Source organism: Oncorhynchus gorbuscha, linkage group LG18 (genome assembly GCF_021184085.1).
Source record: "Oncorhynchus gorbuscha isolate QuinsamMale2020 ecotype Even-year linkage group LG18, OgorEven_v1.0, whole genome shotgun sequence".
Classification (NCBI taxonomy): domain Eukaryota; kingdom Metazoa; phylum Chordata; class Actinopteri; order Salmoniformes; family Salmonidae; genus Oncorhynchus; species Oncorhynchus gorbuscha.
In genome coordinates this window covers 1,010,049-1,022,668 of record NC_060190.1, presented here as the reverse complement: position 1 = coordinate 1,022,668, position 12,620 = coordinate 1,010,049, and the positions used below count along the sequence as shown (strand labels likewise).

The following is a 12,620-nucleotide window of genomic DNA, read 5'->3' as shown; positions in this document are numbered from 1 at the left end:
ACTAATCTACCTTCTGACTGGCTGCTGGGAGGTGGACTAAACTACTAATCTACCTTCTGACTGGCGCTGGGAGGTGGACTAAACTACTAATCTACCTTCTGACTGGCGCTGGACTAAACTACTAATCTACCTTCGCTGGGAGGTGGACTAAACTACTAATCTACCTTCTGACTGGCGCTGGGAGGTGGACTAAACTACTAATCTACCTTCTGACTGGCGCTGGGAGGTGGACTAAACTACTAATCTACCTTCTGACTGGCGCTGGGAAGTGGACTAAACTACTAATCTACCTTCTGACTGGCGCTGGGAGGTGGACTAAACTACTAATCTACCATCTGACTGGCGCTGGGAGGTGGACTAAACTACTAGTCTACCTTCTGACTGGCGCTGGGATAGGCAGGGTAAGGTCACAGGTAATAATCTAGCTGATGCCCAATCGCAAAACAATTTGTCAAATTGAGGTAAAAACACATTTCACTCATATTGTTAGTCAATGTATTTTTTTATTGACAACTTGGAGGTAATAGATAACTGATTAACTCTACATGTACACCAGCTCAGCAATAAAGAAAATGTAGTCTTTTGATGAAACCCAAAATGACAAGATACTATTCCTATAGGACTCTGGTCAGATGTAGTGCACTATATGTCCTAGAGAAGAGGATTCTATTTGGGACTATGACTGTAGCTTTATATATATGTCCTAGAGAATAGGGTTCTATTTGGGACTATGACTGTAGCTTTATATATTTATATATATATATATATGTCCTAGTGAATAGGGTTCTATTTGGGACTACGACTGTAGCTTTATATATATATATATGTCCAAGTGAATAGGATTCTATTTGGCACTATGACTGTAGCTTTATATATAAACATATACTACCATTCAAAAGGTTAGGGTCACTTAGAAATGTCCTTGTTTTAGAAGGAAAAGCACATTTTGTCCATTAAAATAAACATCACATTCATCATAAATACAGTGTAGACATGGTTAATGTTGTAAATGACTATTGTAGCTGGTAACAGCTAATTTTGTATGGATTATCTACATAGGCGTACAGAGGACCATTATCAGCAACCATCTGTCCAGTTCCATCTGCACAATGTGTGCCTGAATACCTCCGGGGGTAGGCAGGAAGATCTGGTCGCAATGTGTCCTTTAATTGTCTACACCCGGTCTTACAATGTGGTCACAATCAGAATGTGGACCAGATCAGGACAAAAAGATGCATTTTCGAACCTGGTATAAAACAGATTTTTAGAAACGTCCTAAATGTATAAACAAGTCAACAACATAACAATCAGCTTGTAAATGCTGGGGGGGAGTATCTAACACATCAGGGTCAACACATTCTGAAACCAATTCAAGAAATATAGCCTTGAAATTGGCACCATGTTACAACACTCAGCAACGAACCCATATTAATAACAATATTGAATAATAAAACTACTAATGTTGTTATATGCCAGTTACGCTTTACACTCACACCCGAATACAGGTTGAAATTGGAACGCTATGGCTGTTCAGTAACATGTTATCAATGTGGCCTAAAGTACAGAAAAATATCAAATCAACAGTAATGTTTGGATTCAGTCTTGTGTCAGGTGAACTGTTGTGTGCTCAACTTTTTTTCTTTAAATTGCTACCATGCAATCTGTAAGACATTTCCATTTTACCCTAGGCCTGGTGTGATTGGTTGATGGAAAGGTCCTTCAACCCCGAGGCCTAGAGTGATTGGTCGCTCGAGGGCTGGTGTATCTCCTACATGTGTTTTCATGTGTTTCACCAGGCACCTATGATAGGAGAACCTCTCACCACATGGATCACACCTATAGGGCTTCTCTCCTGTATGTGTTCTCATGTGTGTAGCCAGAGTATCTGACCTGGGAAACCTCTTCCCACACTGACCACAGCTGTAAGGCTTCTCCCCAGTGTGTGTAAGCTGGTGCTTCTTCAGTGCCCCGGAGCGAGCAAAGCTCTTCCCGCACTCCGAGCAGTGGTAAGGTTTTTCCCCGGTGTGCGAGCGCTGGTGTAGAGTCAGGCTTCCCGACTCAGCAAAGCTCTTCCCACACTGGTCGCAGACGTATGGTTTCTCTCCTGTGTGTGTCCGCTGGTGTGTTTTGAGCTGAGTCAGGGTGAGGAAGTTCTTGGGACAGTCGGCGCAGTGGTGAGTCTTCTCCCCGTTGTGTGTTCTCATGTGTGCATTGTAGATGTCTAGAGAGTAGTAGCCCTTACCACACTGTGGGCAGAGGTGAGATCTCACTTTAGCATGCGTCTGTTGGTGTACTTTCAGGTGGCCCATTTGGGAGAAACTCCTCCTGCACTGGGAGCATTGGTAAGGCTTCTCTCCGGTGTGAGTCCGCTGGTGTGCCTTAAACGTGGCCCTGTGGCTGAATGTCTTTCCACAGTGGGAGCACTGGAAAGGTTTCTCTCCTGTGTGAATCCTCTCATGGCTTTTCAAGCCAGACTGTTGGCGGAAGCGCTTCCCGCACTGGGAGCAGAGGTGAGGTTTCCCTCCGGTGTGGATTCTCTGGTGAGTTCTGAGGTCTGCCGACGAGGTGAAACTCTCCTCACACTGATCACAGCCATAATTAGTTTCTCCAGTGTGGACCCTCTGGTGTAATTTCAGACTATATTTTGACGAAAATCTTTTCTCACATAGTAAGCAGCTGTAAGGCTTCTCTTCTGTGTGGGTTCGCTTGTGCAATAACAGCTGACTTGAGGTACAAACGCTTATCCCACAGTCTGAACAGCTATAAGGCTTCTCGCCTGTGTGTCTCTGCAGGTGTACTTTAAACTGGCTTGAATAACAAAAACTCTTTCCACATTGATCACAGTCATAAGGCTTCTCTCCTGTGTGTGTTCTCTGGTGTACTTTCAGTTCTTGTAACTGAGCAAAACTCTTCCTACACTGGGAACAGCTATAAGGTTTCTCTACTGTATGGATTGTCTGGTGTTTTTTTAGTGCTGATGAAGATTTGCAACTCTTCCCACAGTCAGAGCAGCGGTGAGGTTTCATCCCTGTGGGTCTCCATTCATGTTTCTCGAGGTGTTCTGATCTGGAGAGACTTTTCTCTGCCTTGTCAGCGTCAGGATGCTGTTGAGGTGCCCCAGAGGAACCAGGATAGTCATGTCTCTCTCCTGTGTAAACAAAACCATTTATAAAACAGTGAATACAGTGTAAGTCTTCATCATAAACTATCAGTCCTAGAGAAGTTGAATTACACAGCTGTGTTGTCAAAACAATATTACTTCCTCCTACAGACCACATTAGTAATGCACCAACACACCCCTTAACCCTCAGACCACATTATTAATGCATTAGCACACCCCTTAACCCCCCAGACCACATTAACACACCCCTAAAACCTCCTACTTACTTTGATCAGTCAAATCTCCCTCTTCATCTCCTCCTCTCACAGTTCCACTCAGCCCGGGTGTTTTCCTGCAGTCGTCCAGCCACACAGACGGCCTCTTCAGACCCCGCAGTAAGGCACTCCTGGGAGAGGTACAACCCAGGGACTGGAGAGAGGAAGGTGGCAAAGTAGGCTTGTCCTGGAAATAAAAAAATAGAGACTAGATGAAGAAGGGAGGGAAACACTCCTCCCTGTAAAGAAGTGGTCACCATGCCAACGATAAAGCCTTGCACTCCCATTTATTTAAAGAAATGGTCACCATGCCAACAATAAAGCCTTGCACTCCCATTTATTTAGAGAAGTGGTCACCATGCCAACGATAACGCCTTGCACTCCTGTTTATGTAAAGAAGTGGTCACCATGCCAACGATAAAGCCTTGCACTCCTGTTTATGTAAAGAAGTGGTCACCATGCCAACGATAAAGCCTTGCACTCCTGTTTATGTAAAGAAGTGGTCACCATGCCAACGATAAAGCCTTGCACTCCTGTTTATGTAAAGAAGTGGTCACCATGCCAACGATAAAGCCTTGCACTCCTGTTTATGTAAAGAAGTGGTCACCATGCCAACGATAAAGCCTTGCACTCCTGTTTATGTAAAGAAGTGGTCACCATGCCAACGATAAAGCCTTGCACTCCTGTTTATGTAAAGTGGTCACCATGCCAACGATAAAGCCTAGCACTCCTGTTTATGTAAAGAAGTGGTCACCATGCCAACGATAAAGCCTAGCACTCCTGTTTATGTAAAGAAGTGGTCACCATGCCAACGATAAAGCCTTGCACTCCCCTTTATGTAAAGAAGTGGTCACCATGCCAACGATAAAGCCTTGCACTCCCTTTATGTAAAGAAGTGGTCACCATGCCAACGATAAAGCCTTGCACTCCTGTTTATGTAATGAAGTGGTCACCATGCCAACGATAAAGCCTTGCACTCCTGTTTATTTAAAGAAGTGGTCACCATGCCGGTACAATCAGTCAAGTAATATAAAAAAAGCACATTATTTAAATTTATGCTCAGCTGTGCCTCGCAAGTAAACACATCAACTGATCCATTTTATCAGAGCTCGAGTTCTGAAATATAATATGGCCTGAGAAGAACAATATTGGCAGGCCAAACATAGTACATTATCACAGCATATTGGCTAAGTCTACTGCACAGACTACAGAACTGGTTTTATTAGGCTCATGTTGCATAGGTGGACATTTTTAGGGGGTGGCGTGTTTAAAAAAATTAAAAAATTAATTGAGTGCTAAATATCGGCTGGCATTTTAGCACTGAACGTAATCTTGACTCAGAGAAGGTGTCCACTGCTGTTTTTTCCATTTTGAAATCTCAAGTCTTTCCTTGATTCTTTCCTTTCCTTGATTCCTCAATCGGGCTATTCTGCCTCCTCAAAAAGCATTGGAGGAGAAAGTCCAAGGAGGAGGAACCTCAGATCTTCTCCTCCAATGTCTGTACACTATAGAAGGATTCTGAATCAAGAAGAACCCAAGACAGACTGTTGAGAATCAGAAATACTTTCTGACTGGGATGTACTCACACCACTCTCCCTCTGCTCTGGGGTATGTCTCTCTGGAGATGACTCCGCCTCCAGCCCGTTGCTAGGAAACCAATCATTGTCCTGCATGTCCCATTCCTCACCGCAGGTTGTAGCATCATCAGACTGGCTGGGACTCATGGGTGCCACAGTAGATTCTTTATGTATCTTTCTGATGTCATCGTTCAGTCGGAGTAACCAAGATATTCCCTGCTCCTCCGATTTCACAGAATCTGCATTTTCCCACATTTCCTCCATGATTTTACGCCGCAAGGAGCGATGATTCTTTCCTTTGACTTGGGAGCCATCAATTCCACAGCGTTCACACAGGTAAAGTAAATTATCCTTAGTTAGAGTAAATAAACTCTGTTCGATTTCTTCCAACAATGCCTCCTTCTCTTCACTCATGTTGTCCTGCTGGTGGGAACAACAACAATACAGTCAATTGCAAGAGAGCAGGAAGTCCATACACTTTAGATGACCTGTAGTAGAGGAAGACAGCAGGAAGTCCATACACTTTAGATGACCTGTAGTGGAAGAAGAAGACTTTAGATGACCAGGAAGTCCATACACTTTAGATGACCTGTAGTAGTCCATACACTTTAGATGACCAGACAGCAGGAAGTCCATACACTTTTGACCTGATGACACTTTAGATGACCTGTAGTGGAAGACTTTAGATGACCTGTAGTAGAAGACAGCAGGAAGTCCATACACTTTAGATGACCTGTAGTAGAAGACAGCAGGAAGTCCATACACTTTAGATGACCTGTAGTAGAAGACAGCAGGAAGTCCATACAGCTGTAATAGAAGGATGATACATCACAACACAATATTGACAGTGTAATATGATTATTTACGACATTTACCAGTGTTCATTCTCATCACCTAATGCAACTACTCTGTAGATCTAGGTGTAGGCTGATCCTAGATCAGGATCAGCCACAAGAGGCTGCCACTATTTGTGAGACTCAGATATTTGGTTGGAAGTTTTTGGTGGCATCGCAAAATGACAATTAAGAATAATTGCCAAGTTTGTCGACTACACAACGAAGGGACTTGTATTTCTTAAGGACGTGGTACCGAGGTGGGAACCACAATCAGCGGAAATGTTAAAGAGCGCCACCTATAGAGGTTGATAAACCTCTAACTTTCATTAAAATGGACATACAATATACTGAATTAAAGCTACACTCGTTGTGAATCTATCCACCAAGTCAGATTTGTAAAATGCTTTTCGGCGAAAGCATGAGAAGCTATTATCTGATACCATGCACCCTCAAAATACTGCAACGTCACCTAACACGACAGATTTTGCGTTTGCCGGCGCAAACCAAAAACGCTGAAATAAAATATAAAACATTCATTACCTTTGACGAGCTTCTTTCTTGGCACTCCTAGATGTCCCATAAACATCATTTAGGGTCTTTTTTCGATTAAATCGGTCCATATATAGCCTAGATATCGATCTAAGAATAATGTGTGATAAACGGAAAAAAATAGCGTTTCATAACGTAACGTCATTTTTTAAAATTCAAAAAGTCGACAATAAACTTTCACAAAACACTTCGAAATACTTTTGTAATGCAACTTTAGATATTAGTACACATTAATAAGCGATAAAATTCTTTAGCTGTCCATGTAGGAGTTCCCTTGAGTCGGTTCGACCAAGAATCAAAGCTGAATCAAATGACAAGACTCTAGACATCGCGTGGAAGCTGTAGGCACTGTAACCTCGGCCCTATTTAATTCGGTTCACTTTGAACAATTCCTTGAAGTTGCGGAAGGATATATTTTTCCATTTTCAGTGATCAGATTTCCCTGCACTTTTCGATGAAACGCACGTTCTGTTATAGTCACAGCCGTGATTTAAACAGTTTTAGAAACGTCTGAGTGTTTTCTATCCACACATACTAATCATATGCATATACTATATTCCTGGCATGAATAGCAGGGCGCTGAAATGTTGCGCAATTTTTAACAAAAAGCTGCGAAAAGCTGCTTGAATTCTCAACTTCCTTAACAGGTTAAAACATTTAGATTCCTCATGTCAAAGGTAAGTGAGTGTTCAAGGCCCCTTTGTAAGAGAGAACAATATTTCCTTAATCTGTGTGTATGTAATGTTTTCATTATTAACGTTAGTCTCCTAGTCCACAAGAACCGTTCGCCAGCTAACGTTAGCTAGTAGCAACGTTAGCTTCCCTGGCAACGGACCCGCTTGCAGCAACGTTAGCCTCCCTGGCAACGGACCCGTTAGCTAGCTGCCACATTAGCTTCCCTGGCAACGGACCCGCTTGCAGCAACGTTAGCCTCCCTGGCAACGGACCCGTTAGCTAGCTGCCACGTTAGCTTCCCTGGAAACGGACCCGCTAGCAGCAACGTTAGCTTCCCTAGCAACGGACCCGCTAGCAGCAACGTTAGCTTCCCTGGCAACGCACCCGTTAGCTAGCTGCAACGTTAGCTTCCCTGGCAACGGACCCGTTAGCTAGCAGCAACGTTAGCTTCCCTGGCAACGGACCCGTTAGCTAGCAGCAACGTTAGCTTCCCTGGCAACGGACCCGTTAGCTAGCAGCAACGTTAGCTTCCCTGGCAACGGACCCGCTAGCAGCAACGTTAGCTTCCCTGGCAACGGACCCGCTAGCAGCAACATTAGCTTCCCTGGCAATGGACCCGCTAGCAGCAACATTAGCTTCCCTGGCAACGGACCCGTTAGCTAGCTGCCACGTTAGCTTCCCTGGCAACGGACCCGTTAGCTAGCTGCCACGTTAGCTTCCCTGGCAACGGACCCGCTAGCAGCAACGTTAGCTTCCCTGGCAACGGACCCGCTAGCATCACAGAGTATGAGAAACATAGAACTGAGCAGGGAAAAGGCCCTTTTGAACCCTTTGGAAAATGTGTCATTTTACACAATTCAATTATAAAGGGGGTATTCATGAACTACCGCCTGTCTACTATAGCGTATTGTGGCATCCTCTCCTGAAAACATTTCAAGGGATTTTTGTGGCTCCGTTGGTAAAGCATGGTGCATTGTATCCACTCACTGCTGTAAGTCGCTCTGGATAAGAGCATCTGCTAAATGACTGAAATGTCAAATGTAAATCCTCCACCTCCAGTAGTTGCTTTACACGTGTTGGAGAGATTACGTCAAGACCGGGAGGGGTTGATCCACCAGAGTTATTTAAAAGACGACTGGACAATATATACAATATCAAGATTTTACGGGCATAGACAGTACCAGTCAAAAGTTGACACCTACTCATACAAAAGGTTTTACTTTTTTCTTTCTTTTGACTCTTTTCTACATTGTAGAATAATATGAAATAACACGTATGGAATCATGTAGTAACCAACAAAAAAAGTTAACAAATTCCAAATATTTTAGATTCTTCAAAGTATCCACCCTTTGCTCGAGCGTTAAGATTTCCCTTCGCTGGAACTAAGGGACCCGAACCATGAAAAACAGCCCCAGACCACTGCATTCTCCTGGCATCCGCCAAACCCAGAGTCTTCTGTCGGACTGCCAGATGGTGAAGATAATAAATCACTCCAGAGAACGTGTTTCCACTGTTCCAGAGTCCAATGGCGGAAAGCTTTACACCACGATGGCCGATGCTTGGTATTGTGACATCATCACCCACAAGCGATAACGCATCATTAACAAGTGATAGGCTAATATTGTCACCTATCAGACTATGATTGATTAAATGTTGTCTTTACACATACTAACTAATACATGTGTGAAATGTGTTTTGATTTAGAATGGACCATTAACATGAACATGGCCAGGTGAAAAAACATGTCATCTACAGTGGGGCAAAAAACGTATTTAGTCAGCCACCAATTGTGCAAGTTCTCCCACTTAAAAAGATGAGTAATTTTCATCATAGGTTCACTTCAACTATGACAGACATAATGAGAAGAAAAGAAATCCAGAAAATCACATTGTAGGATTTTTAATGAATTTATTTGCAAATTATGGTGGAAAATAAGTATTTGGTATTTGGTCACCTACAAACAAGCAAGATTTCTGGCTCTCACAGACCTGTAACTTCTTTAAGAGGCTTCTCTGTCCTCCACTCGTTACCTGTATTAATGGCACCTGTTTGAACTTGTTATCAGTATATCAGGGGTCCTTCTGTAGCTCAGTTGGTAGAGCATTTGAACTTGGGTTATCGTAGAATGTATGCACACATGAAAGAAATGTAAATGGCATATATTATTATTATTATTATTATTATTTATTATTATATTTTATTATTATTATTATTATTATTATTATTATTATTATTATAAAATAAATGTTGCCCAACATGAAGTGTTTGATTAGATTTTCGATTACATTTGCATTGATGTCAAGGGACAATGAGTGCCGAGTACCAGGCAGTTAGCAAATTTGGTAGATTACTAAATGACCCTCAGCAGCATCAGACCTTGGAGAAGCCTAATTACTGTGACTAAACGGTTACATGGAATTTAACTGCCATCGGTACTGCCGGTGTGGCGGTAATACGTCACCGTAACAGCCCTACTCACACCTATCTGTTTGATGTCTCAGGTAGCCCCAGGGAAAGCCAGCATGGATAGAATGCACTCCCATAGATCTGAAATAATTGGATGGTGAAACTTACATCCAGCCAATCAGAAAAAAGCCAGGCAAAGCAATTCAGATATTCTTGAAAGTCAGGACAATTACTTATCCTGTAAAGAAAATGTTTTATTAGTTAGAATGAAAAATGTGGAGTGGAGCTTATAGTTAAACGATGACATCACGATGCCCCTTTAAATGTATACGGCAATCAACAATTATTCACCATCATGTGTCATAAAGAAAGTTAGGCAAAAGACAAATCCACCTGTGCTGAACAAATCCTACATCTGCCGCTTCCATGACATGTCGCAATGATTTGCCTACTGTAGCGACATTTAACGACTACGTGGCTTCATTTAGGGAGTTTTCAGAACCCTCCAGTTTACTTTTATTGGAAAACGGTGCTAGCGAAAAATTCAGCTCCATTTCAGGCTGCCTCAAATCAAATCAAATTGTATTTGCCTTTGAAGCTTTCTATGGTTTGGATAGCATTTAGCGAGTTCTCCCACTCAATTCTGCCGCAAACGAGAGCTGGAGAAGCAGAAAAGAACAAATGGAACGGGAGGTAGAAAACGCTACGTCGGGGAACGCAATTGTGCAACAATAAGGCAAATTGGTTCTGTGACGTCACCGCGGCAACGTTAAAACGTCATCTAGTGTTTCTAAAAATCCCTTATGGGAAAGGGAATGGTGGAAAAAAAAAACGTTCCTTGTTTGACCGCTAGGTTTTGTGTGTATACGGTAGTACTCCAGCTAATCTTCCTTAAAAAAAATAGTTGGCAACACCCATGGCACGTCAATATTGCCGCAACCAAATCAACTGCTTGCGGCATTTCACAACCTCGTTTAAAAGGCATCGACATGAAAATTAAACTATGGTTGATATGAACTACTCATCTTGGCAACGGCGCATTATCTGGCTAGTTAACGTGCAAAGCTAAATTCACCAAGGACTAGTTAGCAACAACAATGTTTGTGTGACAGTCACACTGCCGGGTTTATTTGCGCGTCACAAAACTGGAATTGGTATCATATGAACGCTGAAAACCCAGCTACGTCGTTCATAGGTGCACAAAAACATCCGGTTGTAGAACATAAGTAACCAACTTACCAGGTACCTTGTAGAAAACAGCGAACGTTAGGTAGCTACCAAGCGTCTGCCCACCGTTTTTTCACCCCCACGTGGAAAAGGTAGATAGCTAGCTACCCATATCTCTTCAGTTTCAGCTAATGGTCCTTTACGTCAAAACAAAGTTGCCCTGTGGATATTGTATTTTGTTTATTAAGAGAATAACATATCGCTTGAAAGCTACATAAGTAGCACGACTGTCAGCTCCCATCTTTATCAGCCACTTCCGCTTTGACTGACGTTGTTACGTTGTCACGCAGGCCACAGCAATCGAGTATCGAGAGTTTTTATATTCTATTTTGAATAAATACATAGATGACGCTTCGTGTAGCTAATCTTACACTTCAGGTAAAACTTGCATTTTTATTTGCTCACTGAAGAATTAGTAAAGGGAAACAAAAAAGGTCTTCCAAAGTTCATAAGAGATGTGTATTTGATCTTATTATAAAGTGTTATGTATTCAATTTTAATTAAAACATGGACTATTAATAAAACGCCGGCTCATTTGTCTCGGAAACGGCTCTTCTTTCAAAATACTTAAATCTTATGGTTCTAGGTTGATTTTTATCTCCAATGTAAAGCGCAAAAAAGTAGGCTACCATTATGTCAGATCATGAAATGCGCCTTCAAATATATATTTTTTTTCCTGGACAAATTAGATCTCTTTTTACAGCACTACAAAAATCAGCTTGCCGCCTTCTCCCTCGTGAGGATTCACCCTCTTTATATACATATTTAGTAAATTATCTGCATATAATTGTTTTGAGCTCCTAAAGCAGCAGCAGCAGCAGCATGCAAACCAGGGAGCCAAATGAACATATCTGTTTGAATGTAGAATGACGAGCCAGAGGCATTGATGCGAGAAACCAGTCTTATTCAGTACCTCACAACACATCCGGGTATCTCAAGCACCCCGGTAAAACACAAGAGTTGCAGTAATGAACATTTACCAACAGATGGCATCACTGTGCCATCTTACACCCATAACATATTCCATTTAATAAAATAGGACAGGGGGTGTCAATTCACTAACAAAACAAGCCTAGTAACAATTTCCAACATGAACAGTTTATTTATTTTTTCCCCTCAGGTAACAACACTTTGATATTCTCTTCACTTATCTCTGTCAACAAATAAGCATTTGTTTGTAAACCAGAGCAGGTGACTCTAAATTTGCGGAAAGCATGGTTAGTTATCCGACTCTGACACCATGTTTGAATGTAGAATGACGAGACCGAGGCATTGATGCGAGAAACCAGTCTTATTCAGTACCTCACAACACATCCGGGTATCTCAAGCACCCCGGTAAAACACAAGAGTTGCAGTAATGAACATTTACCAACAGATGGCATCACTGTGCCATCTTACACCCATAACATATTCCATTTAATAAAATAGGACAGGGGGTGTCAATTCACTAACAAAACAAGCCTAGTAACAATTTCCAACATGAACAGTTTATTTATTTTTTTCCCCTCAGGTAACAACACTTTGATATTCTCTTCACTTATCTCTGTCAACAAATAAGCATTTGTTTGTAAACCAGAGCAGGTGACTCTAAATTTGCGGAAAGCATGGTTAGTTATCCGACTCTGACACCATGTTTGAATGTAGAATGACGAGACCGAGGCATTGATGCGAGAAACCAGTCTTATTCAGTACCTCACAACACATCCGGGTATCTCAAGCACCCCGGTAAAACACAAGAGTTGCAGTAATGAACATTTACCAACAGATGGCATCACTGTGCCATCTTACACCCATAACAATATCGTTCGCCTATGAGATTCGGTTCCCGAGTTTCATCATAATGTTGCATGCGTCAACCAATGGCTGTGTGCATGTCGTCGACTGGGAGATTGCTGCAGAGTGGAGTCTACAGTGTGCAGAAGTGACATCACCATTCATTTTCTAGATGCAGGTTCATTTTTAAACATCGGACCCT

General features: G+C 42.2%; 1 protein-coding gene across 9 annotated transcripts; it reads right to left on the bottom strand.

Moving 5' to 3' along the window:
- Positions 1-483: 483 nt before the first annotated feature.
- Positions 484-10,921, bottom strand: LOC124002701 (zinc finger protein 883-like). 9 transcript variants are annotated; one of them, XM_046310369.1, is made up of 5 exons: positions 10,658-10,921; positions 5,674-5,759; positions 4,962-5,372; positions 3,388-3,562; positions 484-3,148 (listed from the first exon to the last, which is right to left on the bottom strand). In XM_046310369.1, exons 3-5 carry the CDS (start codon positions 5,364-5,366, stop codon positions 1,680-1,682), a joined length of 2,049 nt encoding a protein of 682 aa, XP_046166325.1. In that variant the 5' UTR covers positions 5,367-5,372; positions 5,674-5,759; positions 10,658-10,921; the 3' UTR covers positions 484-1,679. The 9 variants fall into 9 exon arrangements, with proteins under 9 accessions (XP_046166325.1, XP_046166320.1, XP_046166327.1 ...); XM_046310364.1 differs by having other exon boundaries at positions 4,962-5,485; positions 5,686-5,759; XM_046310371.1 differs by having other exon boundaries at positions 5,716-5,759.
- Between the last annotated feature and the right edge of the window lie 1,699 nt (positions 10,922-12,620).